The sequence below is a fragment of the Canis lupus genome, chromosome 8 (genome assembly GCF_048164855.1).
Source record: "Canis lupus baileyi chromosome 8, mCanLup2.hap1, whole genome shotgun sequence".
Classification (NCBI taxonomy): domain Eukaryota; kingdom Metazoa; phylum Chordata; class Mammalia; order Carnivora; family Canidae; genus Canis; species Canis lupus.
Genome location: NC_132845.1, coordinates 53212528 through 53239875, shown reverse-complemented (window position 1 = coordinate 53239875; position 27348 = coordinate 53212528). Strand labels below are relative to the sequence as shown.

At 43.0% G+C, this 27348-nt stretch overlaps 2 protein-coding genes across 6 annotated transcripts in view; one reads left to right on the top strand and one right to left on the bottom strand.

The window, feature by feature from the left end:
* DNAH3 (dynein axonemal heavy chain 3) overlaps positions 1-27348 on the top strand; it is a 171600-nt gene that overhangs the window by 139531 nt on the left and 4721 nt on the right. For 3 of the 4 annotated variants that reach the window (XM_072836051.1, XM_072836052.1, XM_072836054.1), the window contains 8 exons: positions 323-521; positions 3692-5833; positions 12664-12889; positions 15180-15424; positions 16468-16584; positions 23505-23659; positions 24427-24594; positions 26173-26315. In XM_072836051.1, coding sequence (XP_072692152.1) covers positions 323-521; positions 3692-5833; positions 12664-12889; positions 15180-15424; positions 16468-16584; positions 23505-23659; positions 24427-24594; positions 26173-26315 — 3395 coding nt within the window. Of the gene's footprint in view, positions 1-322; positions 522-3691; positions 5834-12663; positions 12890-15179; positions 15425-16467; positions 16585-20691; positions 20825-23504; positions 23660-24426; positions 24595-26172; positions 26316-27348 lie in introns of those variants that run through there. The other variant, XM_072836053.1, reaches the window with a different exon arrangement.
* Positions 23227-27348, bottom strand: part of LYRM1 (LYR motif containing 1) — a 32030-nt gene continuing 27908 nt past the window's right edge. For both annotated transcript variants that reach the window (XM_072836096.1, XM_072836090.1), the window contains exon 4: positions 23227-23580. In XM_072836096.1, the coding sequence (XP_072692197.1) occupies positions 23578-23580 (3 nt within the window). In that variant the 3' untranslated portion in view covers positions 23227-23577. The remainder of the gene's footprint in view (positions 23581-27348) is intronic.

Below are 27348 nucleotides of genomic sequence, written 5' to 3'. Positions count from 1 at the left end.
TCCTTGATCAGTGGGTATGAAGTTAACCCACTGCATATATCTCTTGGGAATTTGTTTAAAACCCAAAGCTTGATATTTTTCTTAAGATCATAAATTGGATGAATTCTTAAATGTCTAAGGCATCAAAACCACAGCCCAGAAAGTCCACGCATGCTGCCACTCAACAGTGAGAGCCACCCTCCTGTGCTGAACTCCAGGAAGGGGTGCCATCCTGGAAGGACATGGAGGGGCAGAAAGAGCCTCTCCCAGCTTCCTCTATGAAGTGAGTGCCCAGTATGCCAGGTACCAGGCACTCATCCCTCTACCCCTGTGCTGCCCACAGACTGAATGTGAGGGGGACCTGGCAGAGGCCATGCCAGCACTGGAGGCTGCACTGGCTGCTCTGGACACCCTGAACCCGGCAGACATCTCACTGGTGAAGTCCATGCAGAACCCACCAGGCCCTGTCAAGCTGGTCATGGAGAGCATCTGCGTCATGAAAGGGCTGAAACCAGAGAGGAAGCCAGACCCCAGCGGCAGTGGTAAGCCCCTTTAGCATCCCGCCCCACTCAGCAGTCTTCACAGCCTGCTCTTCCCTGACAGGAGGAGCAAGCCCATGGGCAGGGTCTGGGGTCTCAGGGAAATCAGAAGGGCTCCAGGAGATACATGCTTATCCACACAGCTCTTTCCTGTGCCTTCACCATCCTCGTTCCTCTTAATCATTTGGGGAAAGGCTGGCATCTCTAGATGAGCCTGAGCTTATTCAAGGCTCCTGCCTGCAAATCATTAAAAAAATGAAGGTCATGGGTATGATAGGGCCGACAGTAGTGCATGGTTGCAGGGGAGAGAAACAGAAAGAGATGGAGAAAGATAAGCAGAGAGAGAGAAGGAGGGGAGAAACTGAGAGATAAACAGAGAAGGAAAGACAGAATGAGACAGAGCAGCAGAGAGATGGAAAGAGACAGATACCTGGACGGACACAGGCATGCACAAGCACACAGAGATAATGACCTGAACAAGAGGTCAGGAGGGAGGGAGGCAGAGAGATGAAACAGAGGAGCTGGCAATGGAAAGTTAGAGGCAGAGAGACAGGGGCCAAAGGAGGCAGAGGCAGAAGCCAAGGCGAAGGGAAGACAAGGAATCATACTTAAAAATAGGGAGGAAAGCTCCTCCTATCATTGAACCTAGAAGCATTAATAGGTGAGCATTCATTCTCCTTAAAATCCGAGTGAGATGTATGACTCTGTATTATTAATAGCAGTAACAAGGACTTTAAAAACCAGCCTCGGGATCCCTGGGTGGCGCAGGGGTTTGGCGCCTGCCTTTGGCCCAGGGCGCGATCCTGGAGACCCGGGATCGAATCCCACGTCGGGCTCCCGGTGCATGGAGCCTGCTTCTCCCTCTGCCTGTGTCTCTGCCTCTCTCTCTCTCTCTCTCTGTGACTACCATAAATAAACAAACATTTAAAAAAAAAAAAAAAAACAGCCTCAATAATATTCCTTGCCTTTTCAATGCTCCTGTCCTGCTATTCCTCCATTTCTTTTGAAATGCTCTAAATCCTCCATCCCTCATTCAGGAACCTCTGGCTTCTGCTTTCCATTGATGAGCATTTGGTATCAGGCCAAAAACCACATGAAGAAGATACAGAGGTGATCAAGAATGGAGAAGTAGGAAGTGGACTTCATAAGAGAATCCCTTACAGAAGCAACTGAGATGTAATAAGTTGGTTGAGTAAGGATGAGCCAGCCCACCACTTCTCCACCCTGGCTGCACCCTAAAATCATCTGGGAGTGTAAAGAATGCTAAATAAAGCCCATGCCTCCATTTCTAGAGACTCCTACTCCATTGGTCTTAGGTACAGCCTGAGCTGCATTTTTTTTAAGCTCCCAAGTGATATAAGGTGCAGCCAGGGTGGAGAACTGCTAACATGTGCAAAGCATGGCCAAGGTCACAAAAGTTCATCTTCTTGTTGGATCACTGATGATCTGCATAGCACCCACCATTCACCTTTCTTATTTTAAAATTGAAGCAAATTGTGTATAGTTAGTATTCATTTATCCTGCAGAATTTTAGCCAAAACATTAAGATGGAACAAAAGAGCAGTTGAATTCATTTTGGGTACCTTGAATTTAAATGAAGCAAATCATTTTCCTGAATGCAGACAAAAACCTCCATGGGAAATATTTGTTTGGTTACTGTGCTTGCATTACAAACAGGACACATCTTACCTATTGTATTTAATATGATCTCCAAGTATAACTTTTTTCTCAAGCCTGAGGTTGGCGAGTGTTTACAGTGCTGTAAGCCAAAAGAGCTTCCAATTCATTTCTAGCATGTGAACAAAAAGGGTGCAGCCCCAGGATGGAATTGAGGCTCATTCAATTATTAGTCAGTATGATGGATGCTGAGGAGAATAAGGGCCCTGCTTTGTTTCTGGATAGGCCAAGGACAGCTTTCCATATAGTTACAAGCCTACATGCTACTTCCCCACTCTTGCTCTTTCTCTGGAGACTGCCTCACTCACAAGTGCTGATTAGATACCATCCAGCCCACCTCCCAGACTTGAAAAGGAATATTCAAAACACATACTCATGGCTCCTTCTCCTTTTCTATTACTGGAACAAAGGACAACATTCATTTGATATGTATTTATTGATAACTGAGTATTAGGCACTATACCAGATTGTAGTAAACACAGCAGGCGCTTACAGTTTTAAGGGAGAGGCAGTTAATAAAAATGAAACAAAAACGGTTGAATAAACAGGTTGCATGAATGCTGAGAGGAAATGGACATTCTAGCAGCTGAAAAGAAAGAAAATGCTGGGAGAGGGTAGAGTGGTCCAGCTTAGTGATGGAAACCTAGGGAAACCTCTCAATGGAGGTGACTTTTATTTTTTTAATTTTAACTTTAAAGATTTATTTATTTGAGAGAGAAAGAGAGAGAGAGAGAGAGAGAGTGGGAGGGACAGAGAGAGAAGAAGAGAGAAAATCTCAAGCAGACTCCCCACTGAGTGTGGAGCCCAACTTGGGGCTCCATCTCACAACCCAGATATCATGACCTGAGCTGAAACCAAGAGTCAGAGTCTCAACAGCCACCCAGGCACTCTGGAGGTGACTTTTAAATTGAGCTGAAGGCTGGTCAGGAGCTAGATGCCATTTACAGGCTAGGTGAAAGGCTCACAGCAGGAAAGCACTTAAGACCATTGAGGAGTTGAAGGAAAGTTCTTCCTGACTGAAGTCTAAGAAGCAAGGCAGAGATGAGGTAGATGAGTTCAGTAGGCCTCCCGGGGCATTCTGAGAAGCTTAGATTTTTTTTTTTAATTTAATTTAAATTTTATATTTTTAGGACAATTTTAAGGTCACATCAAAATTGAGAGAAGGGTACAGAGATTTCTCATATACTCTTAACCCACACATATGCATAGCATCCCCCGTTATTGTTCCAGAGTGGTACGTTCGTTAAAATTGATGAACTATGTTGACTTATCATTATCACCCTGAGTCCATAGTTTATATTAGAGTTCACCCTTGGTACTGCACATTCTATGGGTTTGGACAAATATATAATGACATGTATCCATCATTATGATATCATACAGAGTATTTTCCTGTCCAAAACATCCTTGTCAGATCTTTGGATCTTTCCCCAAATATGGGTAACCAGCCAGAATGTCTTAATAATAATCCAATCTCCATTTCTTGTTCCAAACAGGTAAAATGATAGAAGATTACTGGGGAGTTTCAAGAAAGATTCTTGGAGATCTGAAATTCTTGGAGAGTCTTAAAACATATGACAAAGACAACATCGCCCCAGTGATCATGAAGCGGATCCGGGAAAGGTTCATTGATCACCCAGATTTCCAGCCAGCTGTCATTAAAAATGTGTCATCTGCCTGTGAGGGTCTGTGCAAGTGGGTGAGGGCCATGGAAGTGTACGATCGCGTGGCCAAAGTGGTGGCTCCCAAACGGGAGCGGCTGAAGGAAGCTGAGGGGAAGCTAGACATACAAATGCAAAAACTGAACCAGAAGCGAGCAGAACTGAAGCTGGTGGAAGACCGCCTCCAGGCTCTGAATGATGACTTTGAAGAGATGAATACCAAGAAAAAGACCTTGGAGGAAAACATTGAAATATGTTCCCAAAAGCTGATCAGGGCAGAAAAGCTGATCAGTGGTCTTGGGGGAGAGAAGGACAGATGGACAGAAGCTGCCCGGCAGCTGGGGATCCGGTATACTAATCTGACAGGGGATGTACTATTGTCCTCAGGGACCGTGGCTTACCTGGGGGCCTTTACTGTGGATTATCGGGCCAGGTGCCAGAAGCAGTGGTTAGCCCAGTGTAAGGACAAGGTCATCCCCAGCTCCAGTGACTTCAGTCTCAGCAACACATTAGGAGATCCTGTAAAAATTCGTGCCTGGCAGATTGCTGGGCTACCCATTGACTCCTTCTCCATTGACAATGGCATCATTGTGACCAATTCCAGGCGCTGGGCCTTAATGATTGACCCTCAGGGGCAGGCCAATAAGTGGATCAAGAACATGGAGAAAGCAAATAAGCTGTCCATCATCAAATTCTCAGATGCCAACTATGTGAGGACGCTGGAAAATGCCCTGCAATTTGGTACCCCTGTCCTACTAGAAAATGTTGGAGAGGAGCTGGATGCCTTTATTGAGCCTATCTTGCTCAAGTCCACATTCAGGCAGCAGGGGGTTGAGTACATGAGGCTGGGTGAAAACATCATCGAATACTCCAGGGATTTTAAGTTATACATCACAACCCGTTTGAGGAACCCACATTACCTCCCTGAAGTCGCCGTGAAAGTCTGCCTCCTCAACTTCATGATCACACCCTTCGGTCTCCAAGATCAACTTCTTGGCATTGTGGCCGCCAAGGAGAAGCCGGAACTGGAAGAGAAGAAGAATGAGTTGATTGTGGAAAGTGCCAGGAACAAGAAGCAGCTAAAAGAAATTGAGGATAAGATCTTGGAGGTCCTATCCCTGTCTGAGGGCAACATCCTCGAGGATGAGACTGCCATCAAAGTTTTATCTTCCTCCAAAATACTGTCTGAAGAGATCTCTGAGAAACAGGAAATTGCTTCAGTAACAGAAACACAGATTGATGAGACTCGAATGGGCTACAAGCCAGTGGCTGTCCACTCTGCCACCATCTTCTTCTGCATCTCTGACCTGGCCAACATCGAGCCCATGTATCAGTATTCCCTGACATGGTTCATAAACCTCTATGTGCATTCCTTGGCACACAGCAGTAAGAGTGAAGAACTAGACCTTCGCATTGAGTACATCATTGAACATTTTACCCTCAGCATCTACAACAATGTCTGTCGCTCTCTGTTTGAGAAAGACAAGTTACTGTTCTCCCTACTCCTGACTATCGGCATCATGAAAGAGAAAAAACAAATTAATGAGGAGGTTTGGTATTTCCTCCTAACTGGTGGTGTCGCCCTGGACAACCCTTTCCCCAACCCAGCTCCCGAATGGCTGTCTGAGAAGGCATGGGCGGAAGTGGTGCGTGCCTCTGCGCTGCCAAAACTGAAAGGCTTGATGGAACATTTAGAACAAAATTCTGAAGAGTGGAAGCTCATCTATGACTCCACCTGGCCCCATGAGGAGAAGTTCCCTGGATCTTGGAAGTTCCTTAAGGGATTGGAGAGGATGGTGGTCCTACGATGTTTGCGGCCTGACAAAATTATTCCAGCCATTCGTGATTTCATTGCTGAACACATGGGCGATGTCTTCATCGAAGCCCCTACATTTGATCTCCAGGGGTCCTACAATGATTCCAGTTGTTGTGTACCATTGATTTTCGTGTTGTCTCCGGGTGCAGACCCAATGGCAGGTAAGGGCAGAATGCTGTATAAAGAACATAAATGGATGGGCAGCCCTGGTGGCACAGCGGTTTAGCACCGCCTGCAGCCCGGGGTGTGATCCTGGAGACCCAGGATCGAGTCCCACATGGGGCTTCCTGCATGGAGCCTGCTTCTCCCTCTGCCTGTGTCTCTGCCTCTCTCTCGCTCTCTCTGAATGAATAAATAAATCTTAAAAAAAAAAAAAAGAACATAAATGGAGGTACCTGGGTGGCTCAGTCAGTTCAGCATCTGCCTTTGGCTCAGGTCATGATCCCATGATCACGAGCCCCACATGGGGCTCCCTCCTCAGCAGTGAGTCTCCTTCTGCCTCCCTCCCCCACTCATCCTTCCCCTCTCTCTCTCTCTCTCTCTCTCTCTCTCAGATAAATAAATAAAATCTTGGGACGCCTGGGTGGCTCAGCAGTTGAGTTCTTGCCTTCTGCCCAGGGCATCATCCTGGGTCCAGGGATTGAGTCCCACATCAGGCTCCTGCATGGAGCCTGCTTCTCCCTCTGCCTATGTCTCTGCCTCTTTCTGTGTGTGCCTCTCATGAGTAAATAAATAAAATCTTTTAAAAAATAAAATAAAATCTTTAAAAAAAAGAAGGAAAGAAAATAAATGAGTCAGAATTCATGGTTGAATAACAGCAATATGTCTCTTATAGCAGGAATCTGAAATTCAGATGCTTTGAAAGCCACACAGTTAACAGGCTTAGGTGGGTCTGGAGCCACTGAAGATTTCTTTTTGCAGCTCCCAAGCATTGTGTTGTCTAATAATGTGAGCTCAGGATGGCCAGATAACCTGACTTTCAAGAGAAATCAGAAATACAGAAATAACCCATTTTCACATCTTGATAACTCATTCAAATTTTTCCTAAAATTGTGAGGGCTAGACCAGGACTAATTTTAAGCTTATTGGCTATTACTTTATCATCATTCTCTTAAATAATTTCCTCTATTGCTTTTCTCAATTAGGCTTTTGATTTTTAAAAAATTAAGATTTTTTAAAAAGATTTATTTATTTATTCTGAGAGAGAGAGAGAGAGAGAGAGGCAGAGACACAGGCAGAGGGAGAAGCAGGCTCCATGCAGGAAGCCTGATGTGGAACTCGATCCCAGGTCTCCAGGATCACACCCCAGGCTGCAGGCAGTGCTAAACTGCTGCGCCACTGGGGCTGCCCAAAATTTAAGATTTTATTTATTTATTCGTAAGAGACACACAGAGAGAGGCAGGGATATAGGCAGAGGTAGAAGCAGGACTCCTGCAGGGACCCTGATGTGGGACTCCATCCCAGAACCCTTGGATCATGCCCTGAGCCAAAGGCATATGCTCAACCACTGAGCCATCCAGGAATCCCTTTTCTTTTTGTTTTTAAATTAAATTTTTTGAATAATTAATACTGTGTATAGTTGTTTAAAAAAAAAACAATGCAGAAAAGTATAGAACTGTGGCTAAACTAGGGCCATTCTGTCCCCTCAAGGGACAAAAAAAAATTTTTTTTTGGTCACAACTAGAGGGTGCAACTAGCATCTAGTAGATTGAAGCTGAGGATGCTACTAACCATCTATCCTGCATAGGACAGTCCCCCACGGCAAAGGATTATCTGGACCAAAACATCAGTAGTGCTGAGGCTGAAACACCATCATGTAGTGTGAAAGCTACATCTCCCTCCTAATCATTCCTAAAGTAACCATTATTACCAGTTTGTGTACCTTTCCAGGAACCAATCATTGCATTCTTAACAGGTATAAGATGTTGACAGGAATAGATTAGTTTTCTGTTCTGTTGGATCTCAAAGCTTTAGTTTTCTCTGTTGTTGAATGAAGAAAGAGTACCAGAAAGGCAAATGGCAAAAGCTGTCATTCTCCTGTGAAAGCTGAGGAGTTTGATACCTATCCTGACCCAGATAGAAAGCCAGCACCTCTGCCCCACAGAGGAAATCAGAGGAAATGAACTGGTACCCTTTCTACTTTCCCACACCATAGTGTTATTGTCAAAGATCAATCCATAGCTCCTTTCTAGTAGCTTTATTTTTGTCCCCTGTGTCCTTTATGTGGCAGATTTAAACAAGAAAAATTAAGGGAAGTCAGGAATGGTAAAGAAGAGAAATAGAGGAAAGGTCAGAGTATGGTCTGTAAAATGATGATGTGCTGGCAGAGGGCAGGCTTGTTACATCCAAAGCCTTATCTTGCATATTCCTATTGTTCTGTTCTAGAGACCTGATCAGATTCAGCTTGGATAACTTCCCAGAAGACTTCATGGGTACTGTGTCCCCTGTAGTGCCTCACACTAGGAAGCCTATACTCTCTGATTATCTTTCCTTTTCTGATTGAGATTGATCAGTAGACTCAGGCATTGTCAACTTGATCCACCTCCCCATTCCACTTCCCTTGTAAAGCTTCCCATTAGCCTCACACTTAATAAGATGATGGTTCTTTTTTTTTTTTTTAAGATTTTATTTATTCATGAGACACATAGAGACAGACATAGGCAGAGGGAGGTGCAGGCTCCCTGAGAGGAACCCAATGCGGGACTCCATCCCAGGACTCTGGGATCATGCCCTGAGCTGAAGGCAGATGCTCAACCACTGAGCCACACAGGTGTCCCATGATGATGGTTCTTAATCTTGGCTGCACATTGGAATCACCTCCGAAGGCTTAAAGAAAAATCCTGTAGGCTAGCCCAGGTGGCTCAGTAGTTTAGTGCCACCTTCAGCTCAGGGCGTGATCCTGGAGACCTGGGATCAAGTCCCACGTCTGGCTCCCTGCATGGAGCCTGTTTCTCCCTCTGCCAGTGTCTCTGCCTCTCTCTCTCCTCTCTCTGTGTTTCTCATGAATAAATAAAATCTTTTAAAAAAAATCCTGCAGGCCATGACCTCAACCAATTAAATTAAAATCTTTGTGAATGAGGCCCAGGCATTGTGTTTTATGAGCTTTTCGGGTAATTCCAGTATGTTTTGGAAACAACTGACCTGATGGTTTTTTCACGGCCTTAACAAAATCATTCCTCAGATCCATTATTTCATTAGGGATAGCAAAACGAAATTTAATTATATCACTCCTCCCGCATTTATTAGCTAAAACTTTTCCTTTGTCAACTCATTGGCTTACTCTGATTATATAGTTCAAAAAGGACCAGCAGAATAGACATTTGGTTCATTCCCTTGATTTTCTCAGCTTTCGGATTGATGATTTGGTGCCCTGGTAACCTATGAAGTTACTTAAGCAGTAAGATTTTCTTTGTGCCATTGTGAGCACATAGATTTTAACATAGTGGATGTTTCAAACATGGTGGCGTTTTATTATTTATCGTTCCTTTTGATTCTCACATCATTCAGTCCTTGGCCTGTGGGGGTTCCTTCATGCCTAAGGTTCTCACATAACCCCAGTAGTTTTTTATAGCTTCCTGGCTGTATAGAATTACCACGTATTCCAGGCTCATCTTGTACAGACATTTCTCTAAGGAACTCCAGTTCTTTCAGCAGAGGCCATGGCATTTGGAAACCACAATCTGGGTACTACCGAATGAGTCATTGATTGCAGGCCTTACTGCTCACTAATTCTCTTCCTGGGAAAGGAATCTACCCTCTTCTTTTCATCAGTGATTTGAGTTTTTATCTTCAATGACAGTGCTTTCCATTTCTAAAAGTTTCATTTGTTTTATTCCAAATCCATGTATTTTTTTTTTCATATAATTCTGAATTATATGCTTTGTGGTCCTTCTTGTGTGTTTCTTTCATGGTTCTTTTCAGAGATTATATTAATCTACTAGGGCGGCTATAACAAATACCAAAGACTCAGTGGTTTAAACAATAGAAATTTATTTTCTCTAAATTCTGCAGACTAAAAATCCAAAATCAAGGTGTCAGCACGGCTAGTTTCTTCCAAGGCCTCTTCCCTTGGCTTTGTGTCTTTATATAGTTTTCTCTCTGTTGAGTGTGTCTATGTCCCAGTCTCCTCGTCTTATAAGGTCACCAGTCCTATTAGATTAGGGCCTGACCTAATGACCTCATTTTAACTTAATTATCCCTTTAAAGACCCCCATCTCCAAATACAGCCACATTCTGAGGTCCTGGGAATTAGGGCTTCAACATATGGATTTGAGAGGGATACAATTTGGTCCATAACCGAGACCCTATGTAATCCTTGGGGGTATTAATTCTTCTGATTGTTCTATATGCTCACTCTCCCTTATAGTGATATGTTTCCTCATGTAGTTGGTAATTTTTTTATTGAGTTCATAATCAGAAAGCTTGTGTTATTTCGTGGGAGTCTCATAATACCTTAGGTTTTAAAAGAGCCCTAACAGAACAACTTTGCATATGGAAATCCTGATGCCCCAGGGATTTTGCCATTCTGGATCAATTTCATGGGAAATTTCTCAGGTTGGGAATCCCTCCCACAGGGAACTGTAAACTCACACTACTCATTTGCATGTGGCATAGACTTAGTGTTTTGTTTCCTCAGTGAAGAGTTGTTTACTTTTTCTACCCAGGCTCCAGGCCAGTGACGAGTTTCTGCATTGCTTCTTGACCAGTAGCCTGATTTCTGGCCACCTTAATATGATCATGCAGCCCTTTGAGGATCCTAACCATACAGAAGTCTCAATTCCAGCCCCCCATCTCTTATGAGTACAAAAGCTATATCTCCACAAACTGCCAACATCTAGACTGGTTAAATGAAACATGGTGTATTCCAACGGTGAAATACCATTGTCATGTGTAACCATGAAAAAGAATAAGACTTTTCTGTACCTACAGGCATACCTCATTTTATTATGCTCCACTTTATTGTACTTTGCAGATACAAAGTTGTTTTACAAATCGAAGTTTTAACAAGTCTATCACTGCTCGTTTGTTCGTCCTTCCTTCCTTCCTTCCTTCCTTCCTTCCTTCCTTCCTTCCTTCTTTCCTTTCTTCCTCCCTCCTTCCCTCCCTCCCTTTCTCCTCCTCCTTCCTCTTTCTTTCCTTCCTTCTTTTTTTCCTTCTTCCTTTCCTTCTTCTTTGAAGATTTTATTTATCTATTTGAGAGAGAGAGAGATAGTGAGAGAGAGGGCAGGTGAGGAGGGAGAGGGAGAAGCAGGGTCCCTGCTGAGCAGGGATCCCAGACATGGGGCAGTTGATCCCAGGACTCTGAGATCATGACCTGAGCCGAAGGCAGATGCTTAATTAACTGAACCACTCAGGTGCCCTTCTTTTTTTTTTTTTTTTTTTTTTTAAGAGAACAGATCTGCATTTTTATTTAACTTTTCAATAAGTTTAAATCCTTGAGGGGTATAGCATCACATGATTCCATGGCCAATGGCCTTAGCGGGTAAGTTCTTGGGAATTTGGTACAAACCATGCTACTGTTTCCATGAGCAAGAGTTACTTTTCCTCACATTACTGTTTTTGTTCCGTTTGCCACAAGGAGTCACTGTGCTGTTCTTTGCTTCATACCCATAAGCACATCTCTTCCCTAGACAGAATTCAGTTTCATGTGGAGCGTAAACACTTCCACTTTTAAGAAGAGCTGTCTGCTCCCTCTTGTTCCAGAGAAAAATAGCCTTGGACCACAGCCTTCCAAACATATTTGTCAACTTAGGAGTCCTGTTCCCAGCAGGCTCCACAGGCTTCAAGGTGGCAGAAAGAGTATTGGTGCCATTTTTCTCTTCTTTTTTTTTTTTTTTTTTTAAGATTTTATTTATTTATTCATGAGAGAAAGAGAATCAGAGACACAGACAGAGGGAGAAGCAGGCTCCATGCAAGGAGCCCAATGCGGGACTCGATCCTTGGAATCCGGGATCAGGCCCTGAGCCAAAGGCAGATGCTCAACCAATGAGCCACCCAAGTGTCCCTGGTGCCATTTTTTTTCAAACAATATTTGCTCACCTCATGTCTCTGGGTCACATTTGGGTAAAATTTGGCAACATATCAAATTTTTTCATTATTACTATATTAGTTCTAGTGATCTGTGATCAGTGATTACAACTCACTGAAAGCTCACTTGATGGTTAGCATTTTTTAGCCAAAAAAATATTTTAAAGTTAAGGTAAATACATTGTTTTTAGACAAAATGCTATTGCACCCTTAATGGATAACAGCATAGCATAAACATAACTTTTATATGCACTAGGAAGCCAAAAAAATCATTTGTTCACTTTATTGCAATATTCACTTTATTGCAGTGGTTTGGAATCAAACCCACAATATCTCTGAGGTATGACTGTTTCGATGTGGAAAAGATCTAAATGAAAGAAGCAAATGCAGTTTTCTATAATTCACATAAGTATAATAGTATGTGCATTTATTTAAATGCATAAAATATCTCTGAAAGAATTCACAAAAAGCTAGTAACGTCGGCTGCCTCTGAAGAAGAGAGAAATGAAAGAGACTTACTTGAAATTTCACTATACAAATGTCTATTTTTTTAGTAAAATACATTTGTAATAACGCAGTTTCTAGTTCTTTGGTTGTGTGCTCACCTCTCTAGTTTTGAGTTCCTTCTTCATTTTTGGTATCTGGGAATTTCTCTTTTAGTCTCTGATTTTTTTTTTCTTTGACTGGTGTAATTTTTTTAAATCAAGAATGTCTATGTATTCAAAACAAAAGAGGAATCAATAGTAGCTTCATTTACCCTCTTACCAGAAGTCTAAAGCTTCCATATAGAGATACTTTTTTTTTTTTTTTTTTTTTTTAGAGATACTTATTTTGTAATTGACAGAAGCCTGAGTTTCTTTCCATGTCCAGAATTTCAATGTAACCCTTCCTTCTGTATTGTTACGTTAATATAGTCTTAGTTGGCCTGTCCTCTTTCAAAAGCCTCTTTTCTTCCCCATCTCAGGCCTGCTGAAGTTTGCTGATGATCTTGGCATGGGAGGTGCCAAAACACAGACCATCTCCCTTGGCCAAGGCCAAGGCTCTATTGCTGCCAAAATGATCAATGCTGCCATCACAGATGGGACCTGGGTAGTGTTACAGAACTGCCACCTAGCCACGAGCTGGATGCCCACACTGGAGAAGATCTGTGAGGAGGTGATTATTCCTGAAAGCACCAACATCAGTTTCAGGTGAGGGGCCACCCCATCACTGCCTGTTTCTGGGCCCCAACCTTGAGCTCCAGATGTCATGTTGGTGGCTGGGAATGTAAAGGTAAACAAATACAGTTCTGCATTAAAGAAGTTCTCAGTCTAGCAGAGGACAGAGCACAGATGAGTGATGTTGACGCTATGCAGTACCTACTATACTTGATTGAACAAGAACCAAAGAGCACAGAAAAGGGAAGAGAAAGTTGGGGAATGCTGGGAGGCCTGACAGTTGCCTGGGGTTTTGAAAGATGAATAGGATTTTGCCAGGAAGGACATTTCAGGCAGAAGGGACAGCATTTATAACAGCAAAAACATGTATAAAGAAAACACTGAGACGTTATTCCATGGGGCATATGCTGTGAGACGTTGTTGGAAAATGTAATATGAGACATGTCTAGAAAGGTAGATTAAATGTTAGCAAATCTGATTTTTACAAATTGTCTTGAAAAAAAGCCTTACTTGCAATGTAGGCACCATTGTCCATATTGCTCTATCCTAGATTTCTTGGGCCCTGTGGAATTTTAATCAATATTGGAAATAGCTACTTGTTTTTGTGAACTTTAAGCCCAGCAACACTGGGCCTCAGTTTTTGCATATACAGGATGACGAGATAACCCAGATAGACTCAAACCCCTTTTCAACTCAAATACTCTCCTATTCCAGGCCAAGGGTCAGCAAACTATGGCCTGTGGACCAATAGGTGGCCTGCTACCTATTTGTGTATGGCTTATAAGCTAAGAAGAGTTTTTATATTTTTTAATAGTTGAAAAAATCAAAACAAGAGTATTTCGTGACACATGAAAATTAAATGAAATTCAAATTTCAATGTCCATATAGTTTTATTGAAATGCAGACATGCTTATTCATATACTGACTGCTTTCACATTAAGTAGTCATGACTGAGACCATATGGCCTGCAGAGCCTACAACATTTACTCTTTGTAAAGAGTAAATCTCTTTCTTTTACAGGAAAAGTTTGCCAACTCCTGTCCTAGGCCACAAAGGTTGCTGGTTATTTTCATCTTAGTCAAGTCTCCCTGAAAACAGGAAAAGTGTTTGGTGTTTATCGACAAAGCCAGATTAGGCCATAGTTTATTATATTCATGTAAGACTCATAAAATTCATAGAAGAGTTTAAGGGGGATCCATTAGTTTCAGGCATTCTCTCTGGTTTGGGGGACGCCTGGGTGGCTCAGTGGTTGAGCATCTGCCTTTAGCTTGGGGCATGGTCCTGGGGTCCTGGGATTGAGTCCTGCATCATGCTCCTTGCAGGGAGCTTTCTTCTCCCTCTGCCTTTATCTGTGCTTCTCTGTGTCTTTCATGAATAAATAAATAAAATCTTAAAAAAAAAAAAAAGAATTCTATCTGGTTTGAAATGGTGAGTTGACTAATTATCATCAATGACACACTCAATGAACAAAAAAATTATTTGTGCTGACATTAAGGTTTTCCATACTATGGTCCTAATCCAAAAGTCATTACCTCGGGTGCCTGCAGGAGCCAGGATTATAACATACAAGAGTAAAGAGGACAGGCACAAGATATCTTGCAGTTCCCACAATATGGTAGCAATCATCATGGGCAGTCAGCCTTGCTGTTGGACATCAGCGGAGAGATGCAGGGATGGTGGTGAACTAGAAGCCCATGCCCTTTAGAGAAGAGCAGTGACTACCTAGTGCCAAGTACTCAATGTGGGCCCCTTATGATCAGATTTTCTGAGTATTTTAAAGGGAAAGTGGGAATCTAGTTGTTTTTTTTTTAAGCCCTAGATTTTTAAAGCTTGGCAACTACTTCAAAACTATGTTATAGGCATCGTGTTGACTTGCATGATATGAGCTAAACATCACCCAACTGCAGCCTGAAGTCAGACCTCGGGCTACCTGTTTATGGCCTCTTCCCTCCCTCCCTGGCCACTCCTGGGGTGCCAGCTGTAGTACCTGGGCATCATAGAATATGATGTGGCATTTAAGACAGGGCCTTTGGAGTCAAGGAGCTCTGAGTTCACATCCCATGTCAATAGTTTCTAAGCGATGTGTCTGAAAAACCCACTTGACCTCTGCATGCCTTCATTTCCTCACTGGTACAAGCAGATAGCTAATCCTTTCACATACAGTGGCTGTGAGGATTAAAGTGAAGGAAGGGACGTATGTCAAATTCTTAGCATGGGGTTTGGCATCTAGTAGTACCTAATAAATGGTGGCTATTATTTTTTGTTATTGTTTTTCAATATAACATTACATTGCTCTAAATAGTTAGGTCTGTTGTTCTTCCAGACTCTGGTTAACCAGCTATCCATCAGAGAAATTTCCAGTCAGCATCCTCCAAAATGGGATCAAAATGACCAATGAGCCCCCCAAAGGGCTCAGGGCCAACCTTTTGCGCTCCTTCCTCAATGACCCCATCTCAGACCCTGTGTTCTTCCAAAGCTGTACGAAGGCAGTCATGTGGCAAAAGCTGTTGTTTGGCCTTTGTTTTTTCCATGCCATTGTTCAAGAGAGGAGGAACTTTGGACCTCTAGGTAAGAGATGACAGTGTACCTTGGCTGCTGGGGCACAGAGCACAGACAGGTGTAGGTGTATGTTCAGGTTTGTAAGGTTGGGCTGCTTCTGACATTATCAATAGCATTGAAATGACCCACCTCAATGTATTTTCAGCTCTTCTTTTGGGTTACACAAGGAGGCAAACAGACCTCTTGGTGATTTTCTCTGAGTATTCTCTTTCCTTCTACCACTATGTCATAGCCCCCATTAGCTCCACAGACTACCTGACCACTGAGGGGTGCAGGGATGAGATAGTCAGGGGAGGGGGAGGGGGCACTGCCTCTGCATCTGCGTTTCACACACCACATTCTCTCACCCGTGCCAGATATCTAAAAATCCATGTAATCGTTTGGCTTGCAACCAACTGGCCAGTTGTGTTTTGTGTGCCAGAACATGAATTTTATTATTTTGTTATATTTTTTATTTAAATGTAAATGTTCAGGAGGAAATTAAACATCTCTGTTGAACACAGATCCCACCGTACACTGCTGTCTTCCCCCATGCCCAGTTATTTCACACATTTATGCCACTTTCCCAGACCTACTGGGCATTTATTATTTATAACCTTGAAAATACAAGTGGTAGTTTCTTCAAGGCCTGGCCATCCCATGTTCCCATGAGCACAATGAGGGGAATTCTCAAAGCTGACTTAGTTCTGTTGCCAAATCATAGATACTACTCCCTAGCTATGCTTTAGTGTTATTTTTGGAACTCTGTGCATTACCACAGTATTCCAGCCAGAGTGAATAATTCTCATTCCACAAATCCCAGGACATTAACATCTACCTTAACAAATGGAGAGATCCATAAGGAAATTGATTTTACAATGGATGTTTTCTCAGGCAGAATGGCTCCCACATTGGCAGTAAATGTCAAGGCTAATAGTTGGCCTGGTGCTTGATATTCATGGAGCTGAAAGAGACTCCTGATCCATAATGATGCTTAACTGAACAGCTCTGTCTGTGAGTGGAAATTATGAGCTCTTGGCAGTAAGCCTCTAATTCTTCTATGCTTTGTGCAGGTTGGAATATTCCTTATGAATTCAACGAATCTGACCTGAGGATTAGTATGCAGCAGGTCCAGATGTTTCTGAATGACTACAAGGAGGTGCCATTTGATGCTCTAACTTACCTGACAGGTATTTATGGGAGGAGTCTTTTCTAGTTATAAATCTCCAGTATCATGCTCCACCCTTCTACTCTTCTGATCACATCTCCATTCATTTGTTTACTCACTCATTCTTTCTTTCAACAAACATTGAGCTTTTATGCCAGTCACCATGCCGGATATTGTAAAAAACTAAGACATCGCCCGGGTGGCTCAGCAGTTTAGCGCCACCTTTGGCCCAGGGCGTGATCCTGGAGACCTGGGATTGAGTCCCACATAGGGTTTCCTGAATGGAGCCTGCTTCTCCCTCTGCATGTGTCTCTGCCTCTCTCTTTCTCTCTCTCTCTGTGTCTCTCATGAATGAATGAATGAATAAATAAATAAATAAATAAATAAATTTAAAAAAATAAAAATAAAAATAAACCTGACTCTAAAAAAAAAAAAAAGAAACTAAGACACAATTTCTAATTTCAACTGGTGGCTCACAGTCTAAAAGGAAAATATATACATAAAGAAATACATGACAGGGGCACCTGCGTGGCTCAGTCATTGAGGCATCTGCCTTCAGCTTGGGCTTGGGCCATCATATTGGGGTCCTGGGATCAAGCTCAGGCTCCCTGCTCAATAGGAAGTCTGCTTCTTCCTCTGCTTCTGCCCCTCCCTCCACTCAGGCTCTCTCTGTTTCTTTCAAGTAAATAGGTAAAATCTTTTTTTTTTTTTTTTTTTTTTTTTTAAATTCATGAGAGACATAGAGAGGCAAAGACATAGGCAGAGGTAGGGACACCTAGGTGGCTTAGTGGTTGAGCATCGGCCTTCCGCTCAGGGTGTGATCCCAGAGCCCTGGGATCGAGTCCCACATCAGGCTCTCCACAGGGAGCTTGCTTCTCCCTCTGCCTCTGCCTCTGCCTCTCTCTCTCTGTGTCTCTTATGAAAAAATAAAATAAAATCTTAAAAAAAAAAGATATAGGCAGAGGGAGAAGCAGGTTCCCCATGGGGAGCCTGATACAGGACTTGATCCCAGGATTCTGGGATCTTGACCTGAGCCAAAGGCAGACACTTAACCACTGAGCCACCCAGGAGGCCCAGTAAAATCTTTTTTAAAAATGATTTTAAAAAGGAATAAATGACAATAAATAAAAAAAATAAACGACAAATAAATAAATGACAATACAGTGGTAAGTTCAACAAGAGAAATATTTATAAAGTAGAAAGATAGCACAATGATTAAATTTCAGGGATGGCGGGATCCCTGGGTGGCGCAGCGGTTTAGCGCCTGCCTTTGGCCCAGGGCGCGATCCTGGAGACCCAGGATCGAATCCCACGTCAGGCTCCTGGTGCATGAAGCCTGCTTCTCCCTCTGCCTATGTCTCTGCCTCTCTCTCTCACTGTGTGCCTATCATAAATAAATAAAATTAAAAAAAAAAAAAAAAAAAAAGAACTTAAAAAAAAAAAATTTTCAGGGATGGGGTAGGGGACAATCATGGAAAACTTCCTGAAGGCATAAAAAACGAGTTTTGAGGGATGAATAGGAGCTTACAAGTAGAAGAAGAAAGTAGGGTAGGCAGGGGGAAGGAAGAAGGAGAGCATTCCCAGCAGAGGTACCCTAAGGTGAAAACAGCACTTGCCATTTTGTATTAAAGCCAGTGACCTTTTATTAGTCACCCAGTATATATGAGTACATAATATGGAAGAATGTAAATGTATAAAACATGGTTGCTTCCCTCAAGGAACACATCATGTAACCCCAGAGATAAGAGATAAAATATAGATGGGCTAAGTGAGTGGAATACCATGGCCAAAGGTCAAAATGCATCTCAGTAGGAAAACCTCCGGCATTTTCAAGATTATACATAAGCTCCTTCCTCAGCTCCATACATTGAGGAGTTTGGATCCTTTCCCCAATCCTGCAGCAGGCACTCTATATACACAATCATCATATTCAGTCTCCATAGCAACCTTGTGAGCTTCATGTTAGTGACCCCATTTTATAGCTGATGAGATTCAGACTTGAGAGCAGTGGTTCTCAACCAAAGGTAGTTTTGCCCTCCAGGGGACATTTGACAATGTCTGGAGACATTTTTGGCTATCACAACTAAATAGAGGTGGTACTGGGTAGAGGTCAGGGATGCTGCTAAACATGCGTCATTGTCTTACAATGCATAGGACAGCCCCCCACCACACAGAACTATCCAGTTCAACATGTTAATAGTGCTAAGATTGAGAAATCTTGATTTAGAGTGATTAAGTTCAGTTGTAAAAGGTCACACAGACCTTAACGCGGCACACTGTTCCCTAAACCAAAACCCCAAGTGACACACACAACATAAATTCAGTGGATATAATTATCTATCAGGGGCAGAGCTGGCAAAAGCTCCATCAACTTTTGATGCCACGTCTCAGGACATACTTGTGTGGTCACTGCCACAGGGATAGCACTGAAGGACTCATGCCAGGAATTAAATGCACAAGAACTTGCCTCTCACACCCTGCCCCCTACAAGGGACCTAGAGAAGTGTAGCCTGTCTATATGCATGGAAGGCAAGAAAAACCAGATATAAATGATCATCAGAACTCTGTATTGACACTAATCAAAGAGACAGATCTCGGGGCACCTGGGTGGCTCAGTTGGTTAAGCATCTGCCTTTGGCTCAGGTCATGATCCCTGCTCATGCTCTCTTTCTTTTTCTTTTTTTAATTTCTTTTTATTGGAGTTCAATTTGCCAACATACAGCATAACACCCAGTGCTCATCCCATCAAATGCCCCCCTCAGTGCCCATCAACCAGTCACCCCAAGCCCCCACCCACCTCCCTTTCCACCTCTCCTTGTTCATTTCCCAGAGTTAGGAGTCTCTCATGTTCTGTCTCCCCCTTTGATATTTCCCACTCATTTTCTCTCCTTTCCCCTTTATTCCCTTTCACTATTTTTTATATTCCTCAAATGAATGAGACCATATAATGTTTGTCCTTCTCCGATTGACTCATTTCACTCAGCATAATACCCTCCAGTTCCATCCACATTGAAGTAAATGGTGGGTATTTGTCGTTTCTAATGGCTGAGGGAATATTCCATTGTATACATATACCACATCTTCTTTATCCACTCATCTTTCGATGGACACTGAGGCTCCTTCCACAGTTTGGCTATTGTGAACATTGCTGCTATAAACATTGGGGTGCAGGTGTCCCGGCATTTCACTGCATCTGTATCTTTGGGGTAAATCCCCAGCAGTGCAATTGCTGGGTCGTAGGGCAGATCTATTTTTAACTCTTTGAGGAACCTCCACACAGTTTTCCAGAGTGGCTGCACCAGTTCACATTCCCACCAACAGTGCAAGAGGGTTTCCCTTTCTCCACATCCTCTCCAGCCTTTGTTGTTTCCTGTCTTGTTAATTTTCCCCATTCTCACTGGTGTGAGGTGGTATCTCATTGTGGTTTGGATTTGTATTTCCCTGATGGCCAGTGATGCGGAGCATTTTCTCATATGCTTGTTGGCCATGTCTGTGTCTTCCTCTGTGAAATTTCTGTTCATGTCTTTTGTCCATTTCATGATTGGATTGTTTGTTTCTTGGGTGTTGAGTTTAATAAGTTCTTTATAGATCTTGGATACTAGCCCTTTATCTGATAGTCATTTGCAAATGTCTTCTCCCATTCTGTAGGTTGTCTTTTAGTTTTGTTGACTGTTTCTTTTGCTGTGCAGAAGCTTATCTTGATGAAGTCCCAATAGTTCATTTTTGCTTTTGTTTCTCTTGCCTTCATGGATGTATCTTGTGAGAAGTTGCTGTGGCCAAGTTCAAAAAGGGTGTTACCTGTGTTCTCTTCTAGGATTTTGATGGAATCTTGTCTCACATTTAGATCTTTCATCCATTTTGAGTTTATCTCTGTGTATGGTGTAAGAGAATGGTCTAGCTTCATTCTTCTGCATGTGGCTGTCCAATTTTCCCAGCACCATTTATTGAAGAAACTGTCTTTTTTCCAGCGGATAGTCTTTCCTCCTTTGTCGAATATTAGTTGACCATAAAGTTCAGGGTCCACTTCTGGATTCTCTATTCTGTTCCATTGATCTATGTGTCTGTTTTTTTTTTTTTTTAAGATTTATTTATTTATTTATTTATTTATTTATTTATTTATTTATTGTAGACATAGAGGCAGAAATACACGCAGAGGGAGAAGCAGGCTCCATGCCAGGAGCCCAACGCAGGACTCAATCCCAGGACTCCAGGATTGCTAAGGATTACAAAAACCTCATCTGATAGAATGGAATCAACTTAGGGTATCTATAGCACAGTAAAGTCTGGTTTGTAGAGAACTACTTTCTCATTCCCTTCCATTCACAGGCTCCAAGTCTCCCAAAGCAAAGAACTCCTAACTCCAAGAACTTTTGTACCTAGAGATACTTAAAACTGTTAAGCTGTCAGAGCAGCAGGGTGCCTGAGACTCTGCCCCACCCCGCCCCCGCAACAGGCAGCCATCCTTAGCGATCTTGGGGTGGAGTCTTTTGGGTTTTCTATGTACAGTATCATGTCATCTGCGAAGAGGGAGAGTTTGACTTCTTCTTTGCCAATTTGAATGCCTTATATTTCTTTTTGTTGTCTGATTGCTGAGGCTAGGACTTCCAGTACTATGTTGAATAGCAGTGGTGAGAGTGGACATCCCTATCTTGTTCCTGATCTTAGGGGAAAGGCTCCCAGTGTTTCCCCATTGAGAATGAGATTTGCTGTGGGCTTTTCCTAGATGGCTTTTAAGATGCTGAGGAATGTTCCTTCTATCCCTACACTCCCAAGAGTTTTGATCAGGAATGGATGCTGTATTTTGTCAAATGCTTTCTCTGCATCTATTGAGAGGATCATATGGTTCTTGTTTTTTCTCTTGCTGATATGATCAATCACATTGATTGCTTTATGAGTGTTGAACTAGCCTTGCATCCTGGGGATAAATCCCACTTGCTCATGGTGAATAATCTTCTTAATGTATTGTTGGATCCTATTGGCTAGTATCTTATTGAGATTTTTTGCCATGTTCATCCATGTTCATCAGGGATATTGGTCTATAATTCTCCTTTCTGGTGGGGTCTTTGGTTTTGGAATTAAGGTGATGCTGGCCTCATAGAACGAATTTGGAAGTACTCCATCTCTTTCTATCTTTCCGAACAGCTTTAGTAGAATAGGTATGGGTTCTTCTTTAAATGTTTGATAGAATTCCCCTGGGAAGCCATCTGGCCCTGGACTTTTGTGTCTTGGGAGGTTTTTGATGACTGCTTCAATTTCCTCCCTGGTTATTGGCCTATTCAGGTTTTCTGTTTCTTCCTGTTCCAGTTTTGGTAGTTTGTGGTTTTCCAGAAATTCATGCTCTCTTTCTGTCTCTGTCTTTCTCACTCTTTCTCTCTATCTTATATAAATAAATAAATACAATCTTTAAAAAACAAAAACAGAGAGCTAGGTCTCGTTTGGACCGTGGTTATCAAATTAGATGTCAATACATTCTTAATCTGATACCCTCAGCCTTTTAGCAGGGAGAGTAGAGACCTTAGAAGAGACAAGAGCACATCTTGGTCCTGTAGGAACTTATGCTCTTACTACTAGAATAGGCATATAAGTAGCTATAAAGAAATGCACCTTCCTAAACAAACATAAAACCTAAAGCCTGTAAGGGTACCTCCTGGAAGAAAATTTGCTGACAAAGAAGTGCACCATCACCCTGTGCCTGAGACTTACCTTCACTTGTGTTCTCTCTTGGGTACCATCTAGCTCTATCATACTGACTTCAGTGAGGGAAAACCACTGTTTCTTTAATTTTATATTTTAATTCTTATATTTAATATAGTGCTATCAAAAACTTATTTATAGATGGGACAGGCTGTAATGTTCTAAAGACCTGGAAAAGTCTACAGAGAGAGCCTCAGAAATGTAGATGGTCTGGCCTAAGGCAAAACAGCTTCTGACAGGGCTCAAATTACTCAATAAGTATAAGCTTCCCCTGAAACCCTTACTTCTCCCTTAATGAACCACCCAGATCATCCTTCTAGGCATTTAGACCCTTCCAAAACCAAGAGAAGCTGAGGCCTCTTGCCCCAAACTTGGGTCATACTTCTTGTTTCTTGTCTGTAGACCTGCGTCTTCCTGGAATGGTTGGAATTGGAAATGAGCCCATCATTCACACACACTATACACACAGATGTGTTTCCTCCTTGCAGACTAGTGTGTTGTCCATAACTACGAAATACCAGGTGGCACCCACATACTGTGGAATCTGGACCAGCTAGAAAATACATCATGGGGTTAGTGAGAAGGATTTGATGTAGCTTCCAGAGAATTACCTAATTCTTTTTGTAGAAAACTGAGTGTAGAAAACCTGAGTTTCAGAGAATGATATTAATGAAGGGAGTGGAGTATCCCAAAGCAGAATGTATGGGATAATGTCAGTTTTCTAAAATATTTTTATTTGTAATAGCTATAATAAACAGAATGCTTTCTATGTGCTAAGCATTGTGCGAAATGTTTTATAAGCTTTATTAACCCCAACCTTGTAAGATAGGTACTGAAATTACCTCTACTTCTTGATGGATGAGAAACTGTTGGAATTGGAATCCAGGACTGTCTCATGCTAAAGTGCTTGCCCTGAACCACCTCTCTGTAATGGCTTTCATGTATGTATACACACATGCACACATACATGTAGAAGAGGCCTAAATGTTTATAGTTACCTCTGGTGGAATTATTGGTGATTGTATAGTTTTTCTTTCAGTTTATTTCTGCTTCCTAAATGGTGAACAGGTACTATTTTTGTAGCAAACGTAATACCAAAAAGGCCTGGTGTCATCCCAAGGTAAGCATTAGTTTCAGCAACTCTGTATCTCAGCAGAGTTCCTTAGCTGGAAGAATCCTGTTTTAGGTAGCAACCAAGTTCATTATGACCTTTCTTGAGCTCAACTTCTTCCTGTTGGTTATCTCCAGGGGAATGTAATTACGGAGGCAGAGTGACTGATGACAAAGACAGGCGTCTCCTGCTGTCCCTTCTGTCCACGGTCTACTGTAAGGAAATTGAGCAAGATCATTACTATATTGCTCCTGGAGACACTTACTACATCCCTCCTCATGGCTCCTACCAGGTGAGGGGCTCTGCAGTCCCCATGTGGCCAGGGGCTGAAGTGTAGGCAAGGAGGGCCCAGGGATAGCCTTGGGCTTCCTAATTTAGGTCCATAAGCTATTTCCAATATTCCAAAAAGCCTCTAAGAGAGACATCATTACTGTTTAATGAAAACTGGGTATTTGATGGATAAGTCCTTCTCAAAATATGAAGTTCATCTTGGAGAGTTAAGAGGAAAGATGGCTAAGATGAGGCCTTACTAGTAAACAGGCTGGAAATTGGTACTTGAAAACAAAGGTTCAGGAGGGGAAAGGACAGAAAAACTGGACGGAAGAATGGGACCAGGAAGAAGAAAACAGGAAACCTATAAGAGATTGAAAAGGGCTTTCTTTTATTGAGCACCTATTACATGCCAAGGCCTACCCCTCTGTAACCTCACTTATCTTCTCATTTACAGATAGGGAAACTGGTGATCAAATCACACAATTTGTTTGCAATAGAACTATGATCTGAACCCAGTTGTGTCTGAGTGCAAAGCCAGAACTATGGGGGGAACAGGGAGAGGCTAGGGGTGGGAGAGGAGATACTCAGACCTCTAGCTTCATACTCACTCCCCAGAAAACCATATGAGGAAGAGCTTGGGGTGTGGACGAGGGGAGAGGAGTGGTGTGTGTGGCAGTGAGCAGGCGTGGCCCATGTTACCAATCCAGTATGATTCTTTCTTGGGTTAGGTCCGGCCAAGCCCTGAGTGATCTCTGGGTTTTGTTTAACTGAAGATTTCCTTTCCAGTCCTATATAGACTATCTCAGGAACCTACCCATCACAGCCCACCCAGAAGTCTTTGGCCTCCATGAGAATGCTGACATCACCAAGGATAACCAGGAAACCAACCAGCTGTTTCAAGGGGTGCTGTTGACCCTCCCTAGGCAGTCAGGAGGGAGTGGCAAGTCCCCTCAGGTAACCAGGCTTGGGGCAGGAGACATAATTCCATTTTCCAGGAAGTTTTCCACCTGGTAGTCACACAGGATTGTGGCTGATGACCAGGAAGGCAGAAAAGTAGAAGTCTGGCAGACCCCTGAGGGAGGGTATGGGTGTTCAGGTCTTCCTGCTGAGAGTCCTTAAATACAGACCTAGAAGAACACCAGTGTTTCCAGACTGTCAGCAGCTCCTGTATACCCCTCATGACTCGTTGCTATACCCATATATCATCTATACTCCATTTACATAATGTTTAAACCTAAATCTCTTTTGCTTAAAAACATTTCTTTTAAAAACTGCAAATTATTACCATAAACGGAAACCCAATGTCATTCCCATAAAGTCACAACAGCCACTAAAAGAAAGCTAAATGGTTATTAGGTTCTTCACAGATGATGTTGCTGAGGCCCTGCTGGCTCTTGTGGAAAGGGGAAGATCAGCCAATGTTACAGAGCATTTAATTAGCACTGATCTGAGACTTTGTCCTTGAGAAGAATGAGAAGGGAAAGGTGGCTTAAACTTGAAAAGAGAGTGACTTTCTCACTATGTGATTCAACACGATTTGCTCCATGTCCTAGAAACACCTAGAATCATTTTGAGTGCCTTTCATGGTTAGTCCATGCTTTATGAAGCACAGACCCATCCCACCATCCTCAGTCTACAGCTGGGGGTGAAATGAGCCCAGTGAGAGGAAGAGACCTGCTTCAAAGCATTCATCAACTCAGAGGCACAGCCAGACCCAGGGCCATGATCTCCTGATGCCACCACACCCTCTTCTTTCCTATTCTTCCTGTCCCTTCCCCACCTTCTGAGCTACCCCAGGTTTAAGCCCTCTCAGCTATAGATTTCTCTTGATTTGGCTCATAGTGCTATAAGTGAGAATAGGTATGAAGATAAAGCAGCCTGCCTGGTCTCAGTGGGAAGAGGGAAGAGGGAAGGAAGTGTGTGTTCCAAGCCTCTCAGATCCACAGGATAGCAGAGCTCTCTGTCTCTGCCACACCCAGGTCCTACTTCCTCCTTGTTCCTCTAGGCCTGTCCCCTCTCCACTTGGCCAACTCTCATTGCCCTGGCCCATTCTTGTTCAATATTAAGGAATGACCTACTGCCTTCCCAGGTATCCTATCCTGTCACTGGCACTGAGCAAGAGATCTGTACTGTGAGCTGGTCCCAAGACACTGGCTGAGGTTGCTGTGGGAGATGGTCTCCTAGGGCTAACCTTAAAGACAGGAGGAGTTTGCCAGGATTCAGTGCTGCCCTGAGGCTATCTGGCTGAGCAGGAATTCCCTGCTCAGCCCTCAGGCACTTGCTTCAGGATAGGGCTCTCATTACTCTACTTTTTTACTTTCTGAGCCAAAAGGTGATGCCTTCCTAAAGACCAGTAGAGAGGTGAGGGACCTCCTTTCCCCCAGGCAGAACTGGCTTCTGTAGGAGAGTCCCAGAAAGGTCATACAGACTGTGATTAAAAAGACTAATGCTCATTGGTTCAGGTTTACCCAGACAAAACCACAGCGCACAGTCCTTGTTTCTTATTCACCTCTCTACTGTCTGTACTTTAAGGAAGTGGTTCAGGAGCTGGCCCAGGACATACTCTCCAAGCTACCCAATGACTTTGACCTGGAAATGGTTGTGAATTTGTACCCTGTGGTCTATGAGGAATCCATGAACACTGTCCTAAGGCAGGAACTCATCAGATTCAACAGGTGGGTCAGGTGGTCTTACTTGGACCCTGGGAGTTGGAGTGTAGGGGTATGATCTAATGGCAGTAACTGATGTGTACCCTTGATTAGGATTGCTGTGCAGAGGAAGTGGTCTGCCCCACCCATAGGGAGGTCTATAAATAGGGCCATCCCAGTGTGTGTTCACTTACAGTTAAATTGTATTTTCTCTTCATTCTCTCCCACTCATTAATATGGCACCTGCAGGGATCCCTGGGTGGCGCGGCGGTTTAGCGCCTGCCTTTGGCCCAGGGCGCGATCCTGGAGACCCGGGATCGAATCCCACATCAGGCTCCCGGTGCATGGAGCCTGCTTCTCCCTCTGCCTGTGTCTCTGCCTCTCTCTCTCTCTCTCTCTGTGACTATCATAAAAAAATAAAAATTAAAAAAAAAATATGGCACCTGCAAAGTCAGATTAAAACAAATACTTGGGACGCCTGGGTGGCTTAGTGGTTGAGGGTCTGCCTTCAGCTCAGGTCGCGATCCTGAGGTCCCAGGATCGAGTCCTGCATCAGGCTCCCCTCAGGGAGCCTGCTTCTCCCTCTGCCTATGTCTCTGCCTCGGTCTCTGTGTCTCTCATGAAAAAAATAAATAAATAAAATCTTAAACAAAAACAATACCAAACAGGCTAATAGTAAAGGTAACTGTTAGAATCACTTTTCATAAACCTTTAGTGCCAGATATGACGCCTAGCACCATACATGTGTTTGCATTCAAGCCATAGTATAGTCTTTTGAAATATGCAGTTAGTAATCCCTCTACCACCATTTTACAGATTAAAAACTGTAGGGTTTTTCAAGGTCACATGGTCATTCAGTGATAGAACTGAGTTTGAGCCCAGCTGTCTGATCCCAGAACCCATGTACTTAACCAATATGTGAAATCCGTGTGAACAGAGAAAGTGGTGGAGAGAAGTTTATCCCATTATCCTAACCGTGTAGCGAAGGGGTGTTATGGATGGGCTGGCTGTGGGGCTCAAACTCTCTGGCCCTCTTCACTTCAATTACTGTATATAGCTC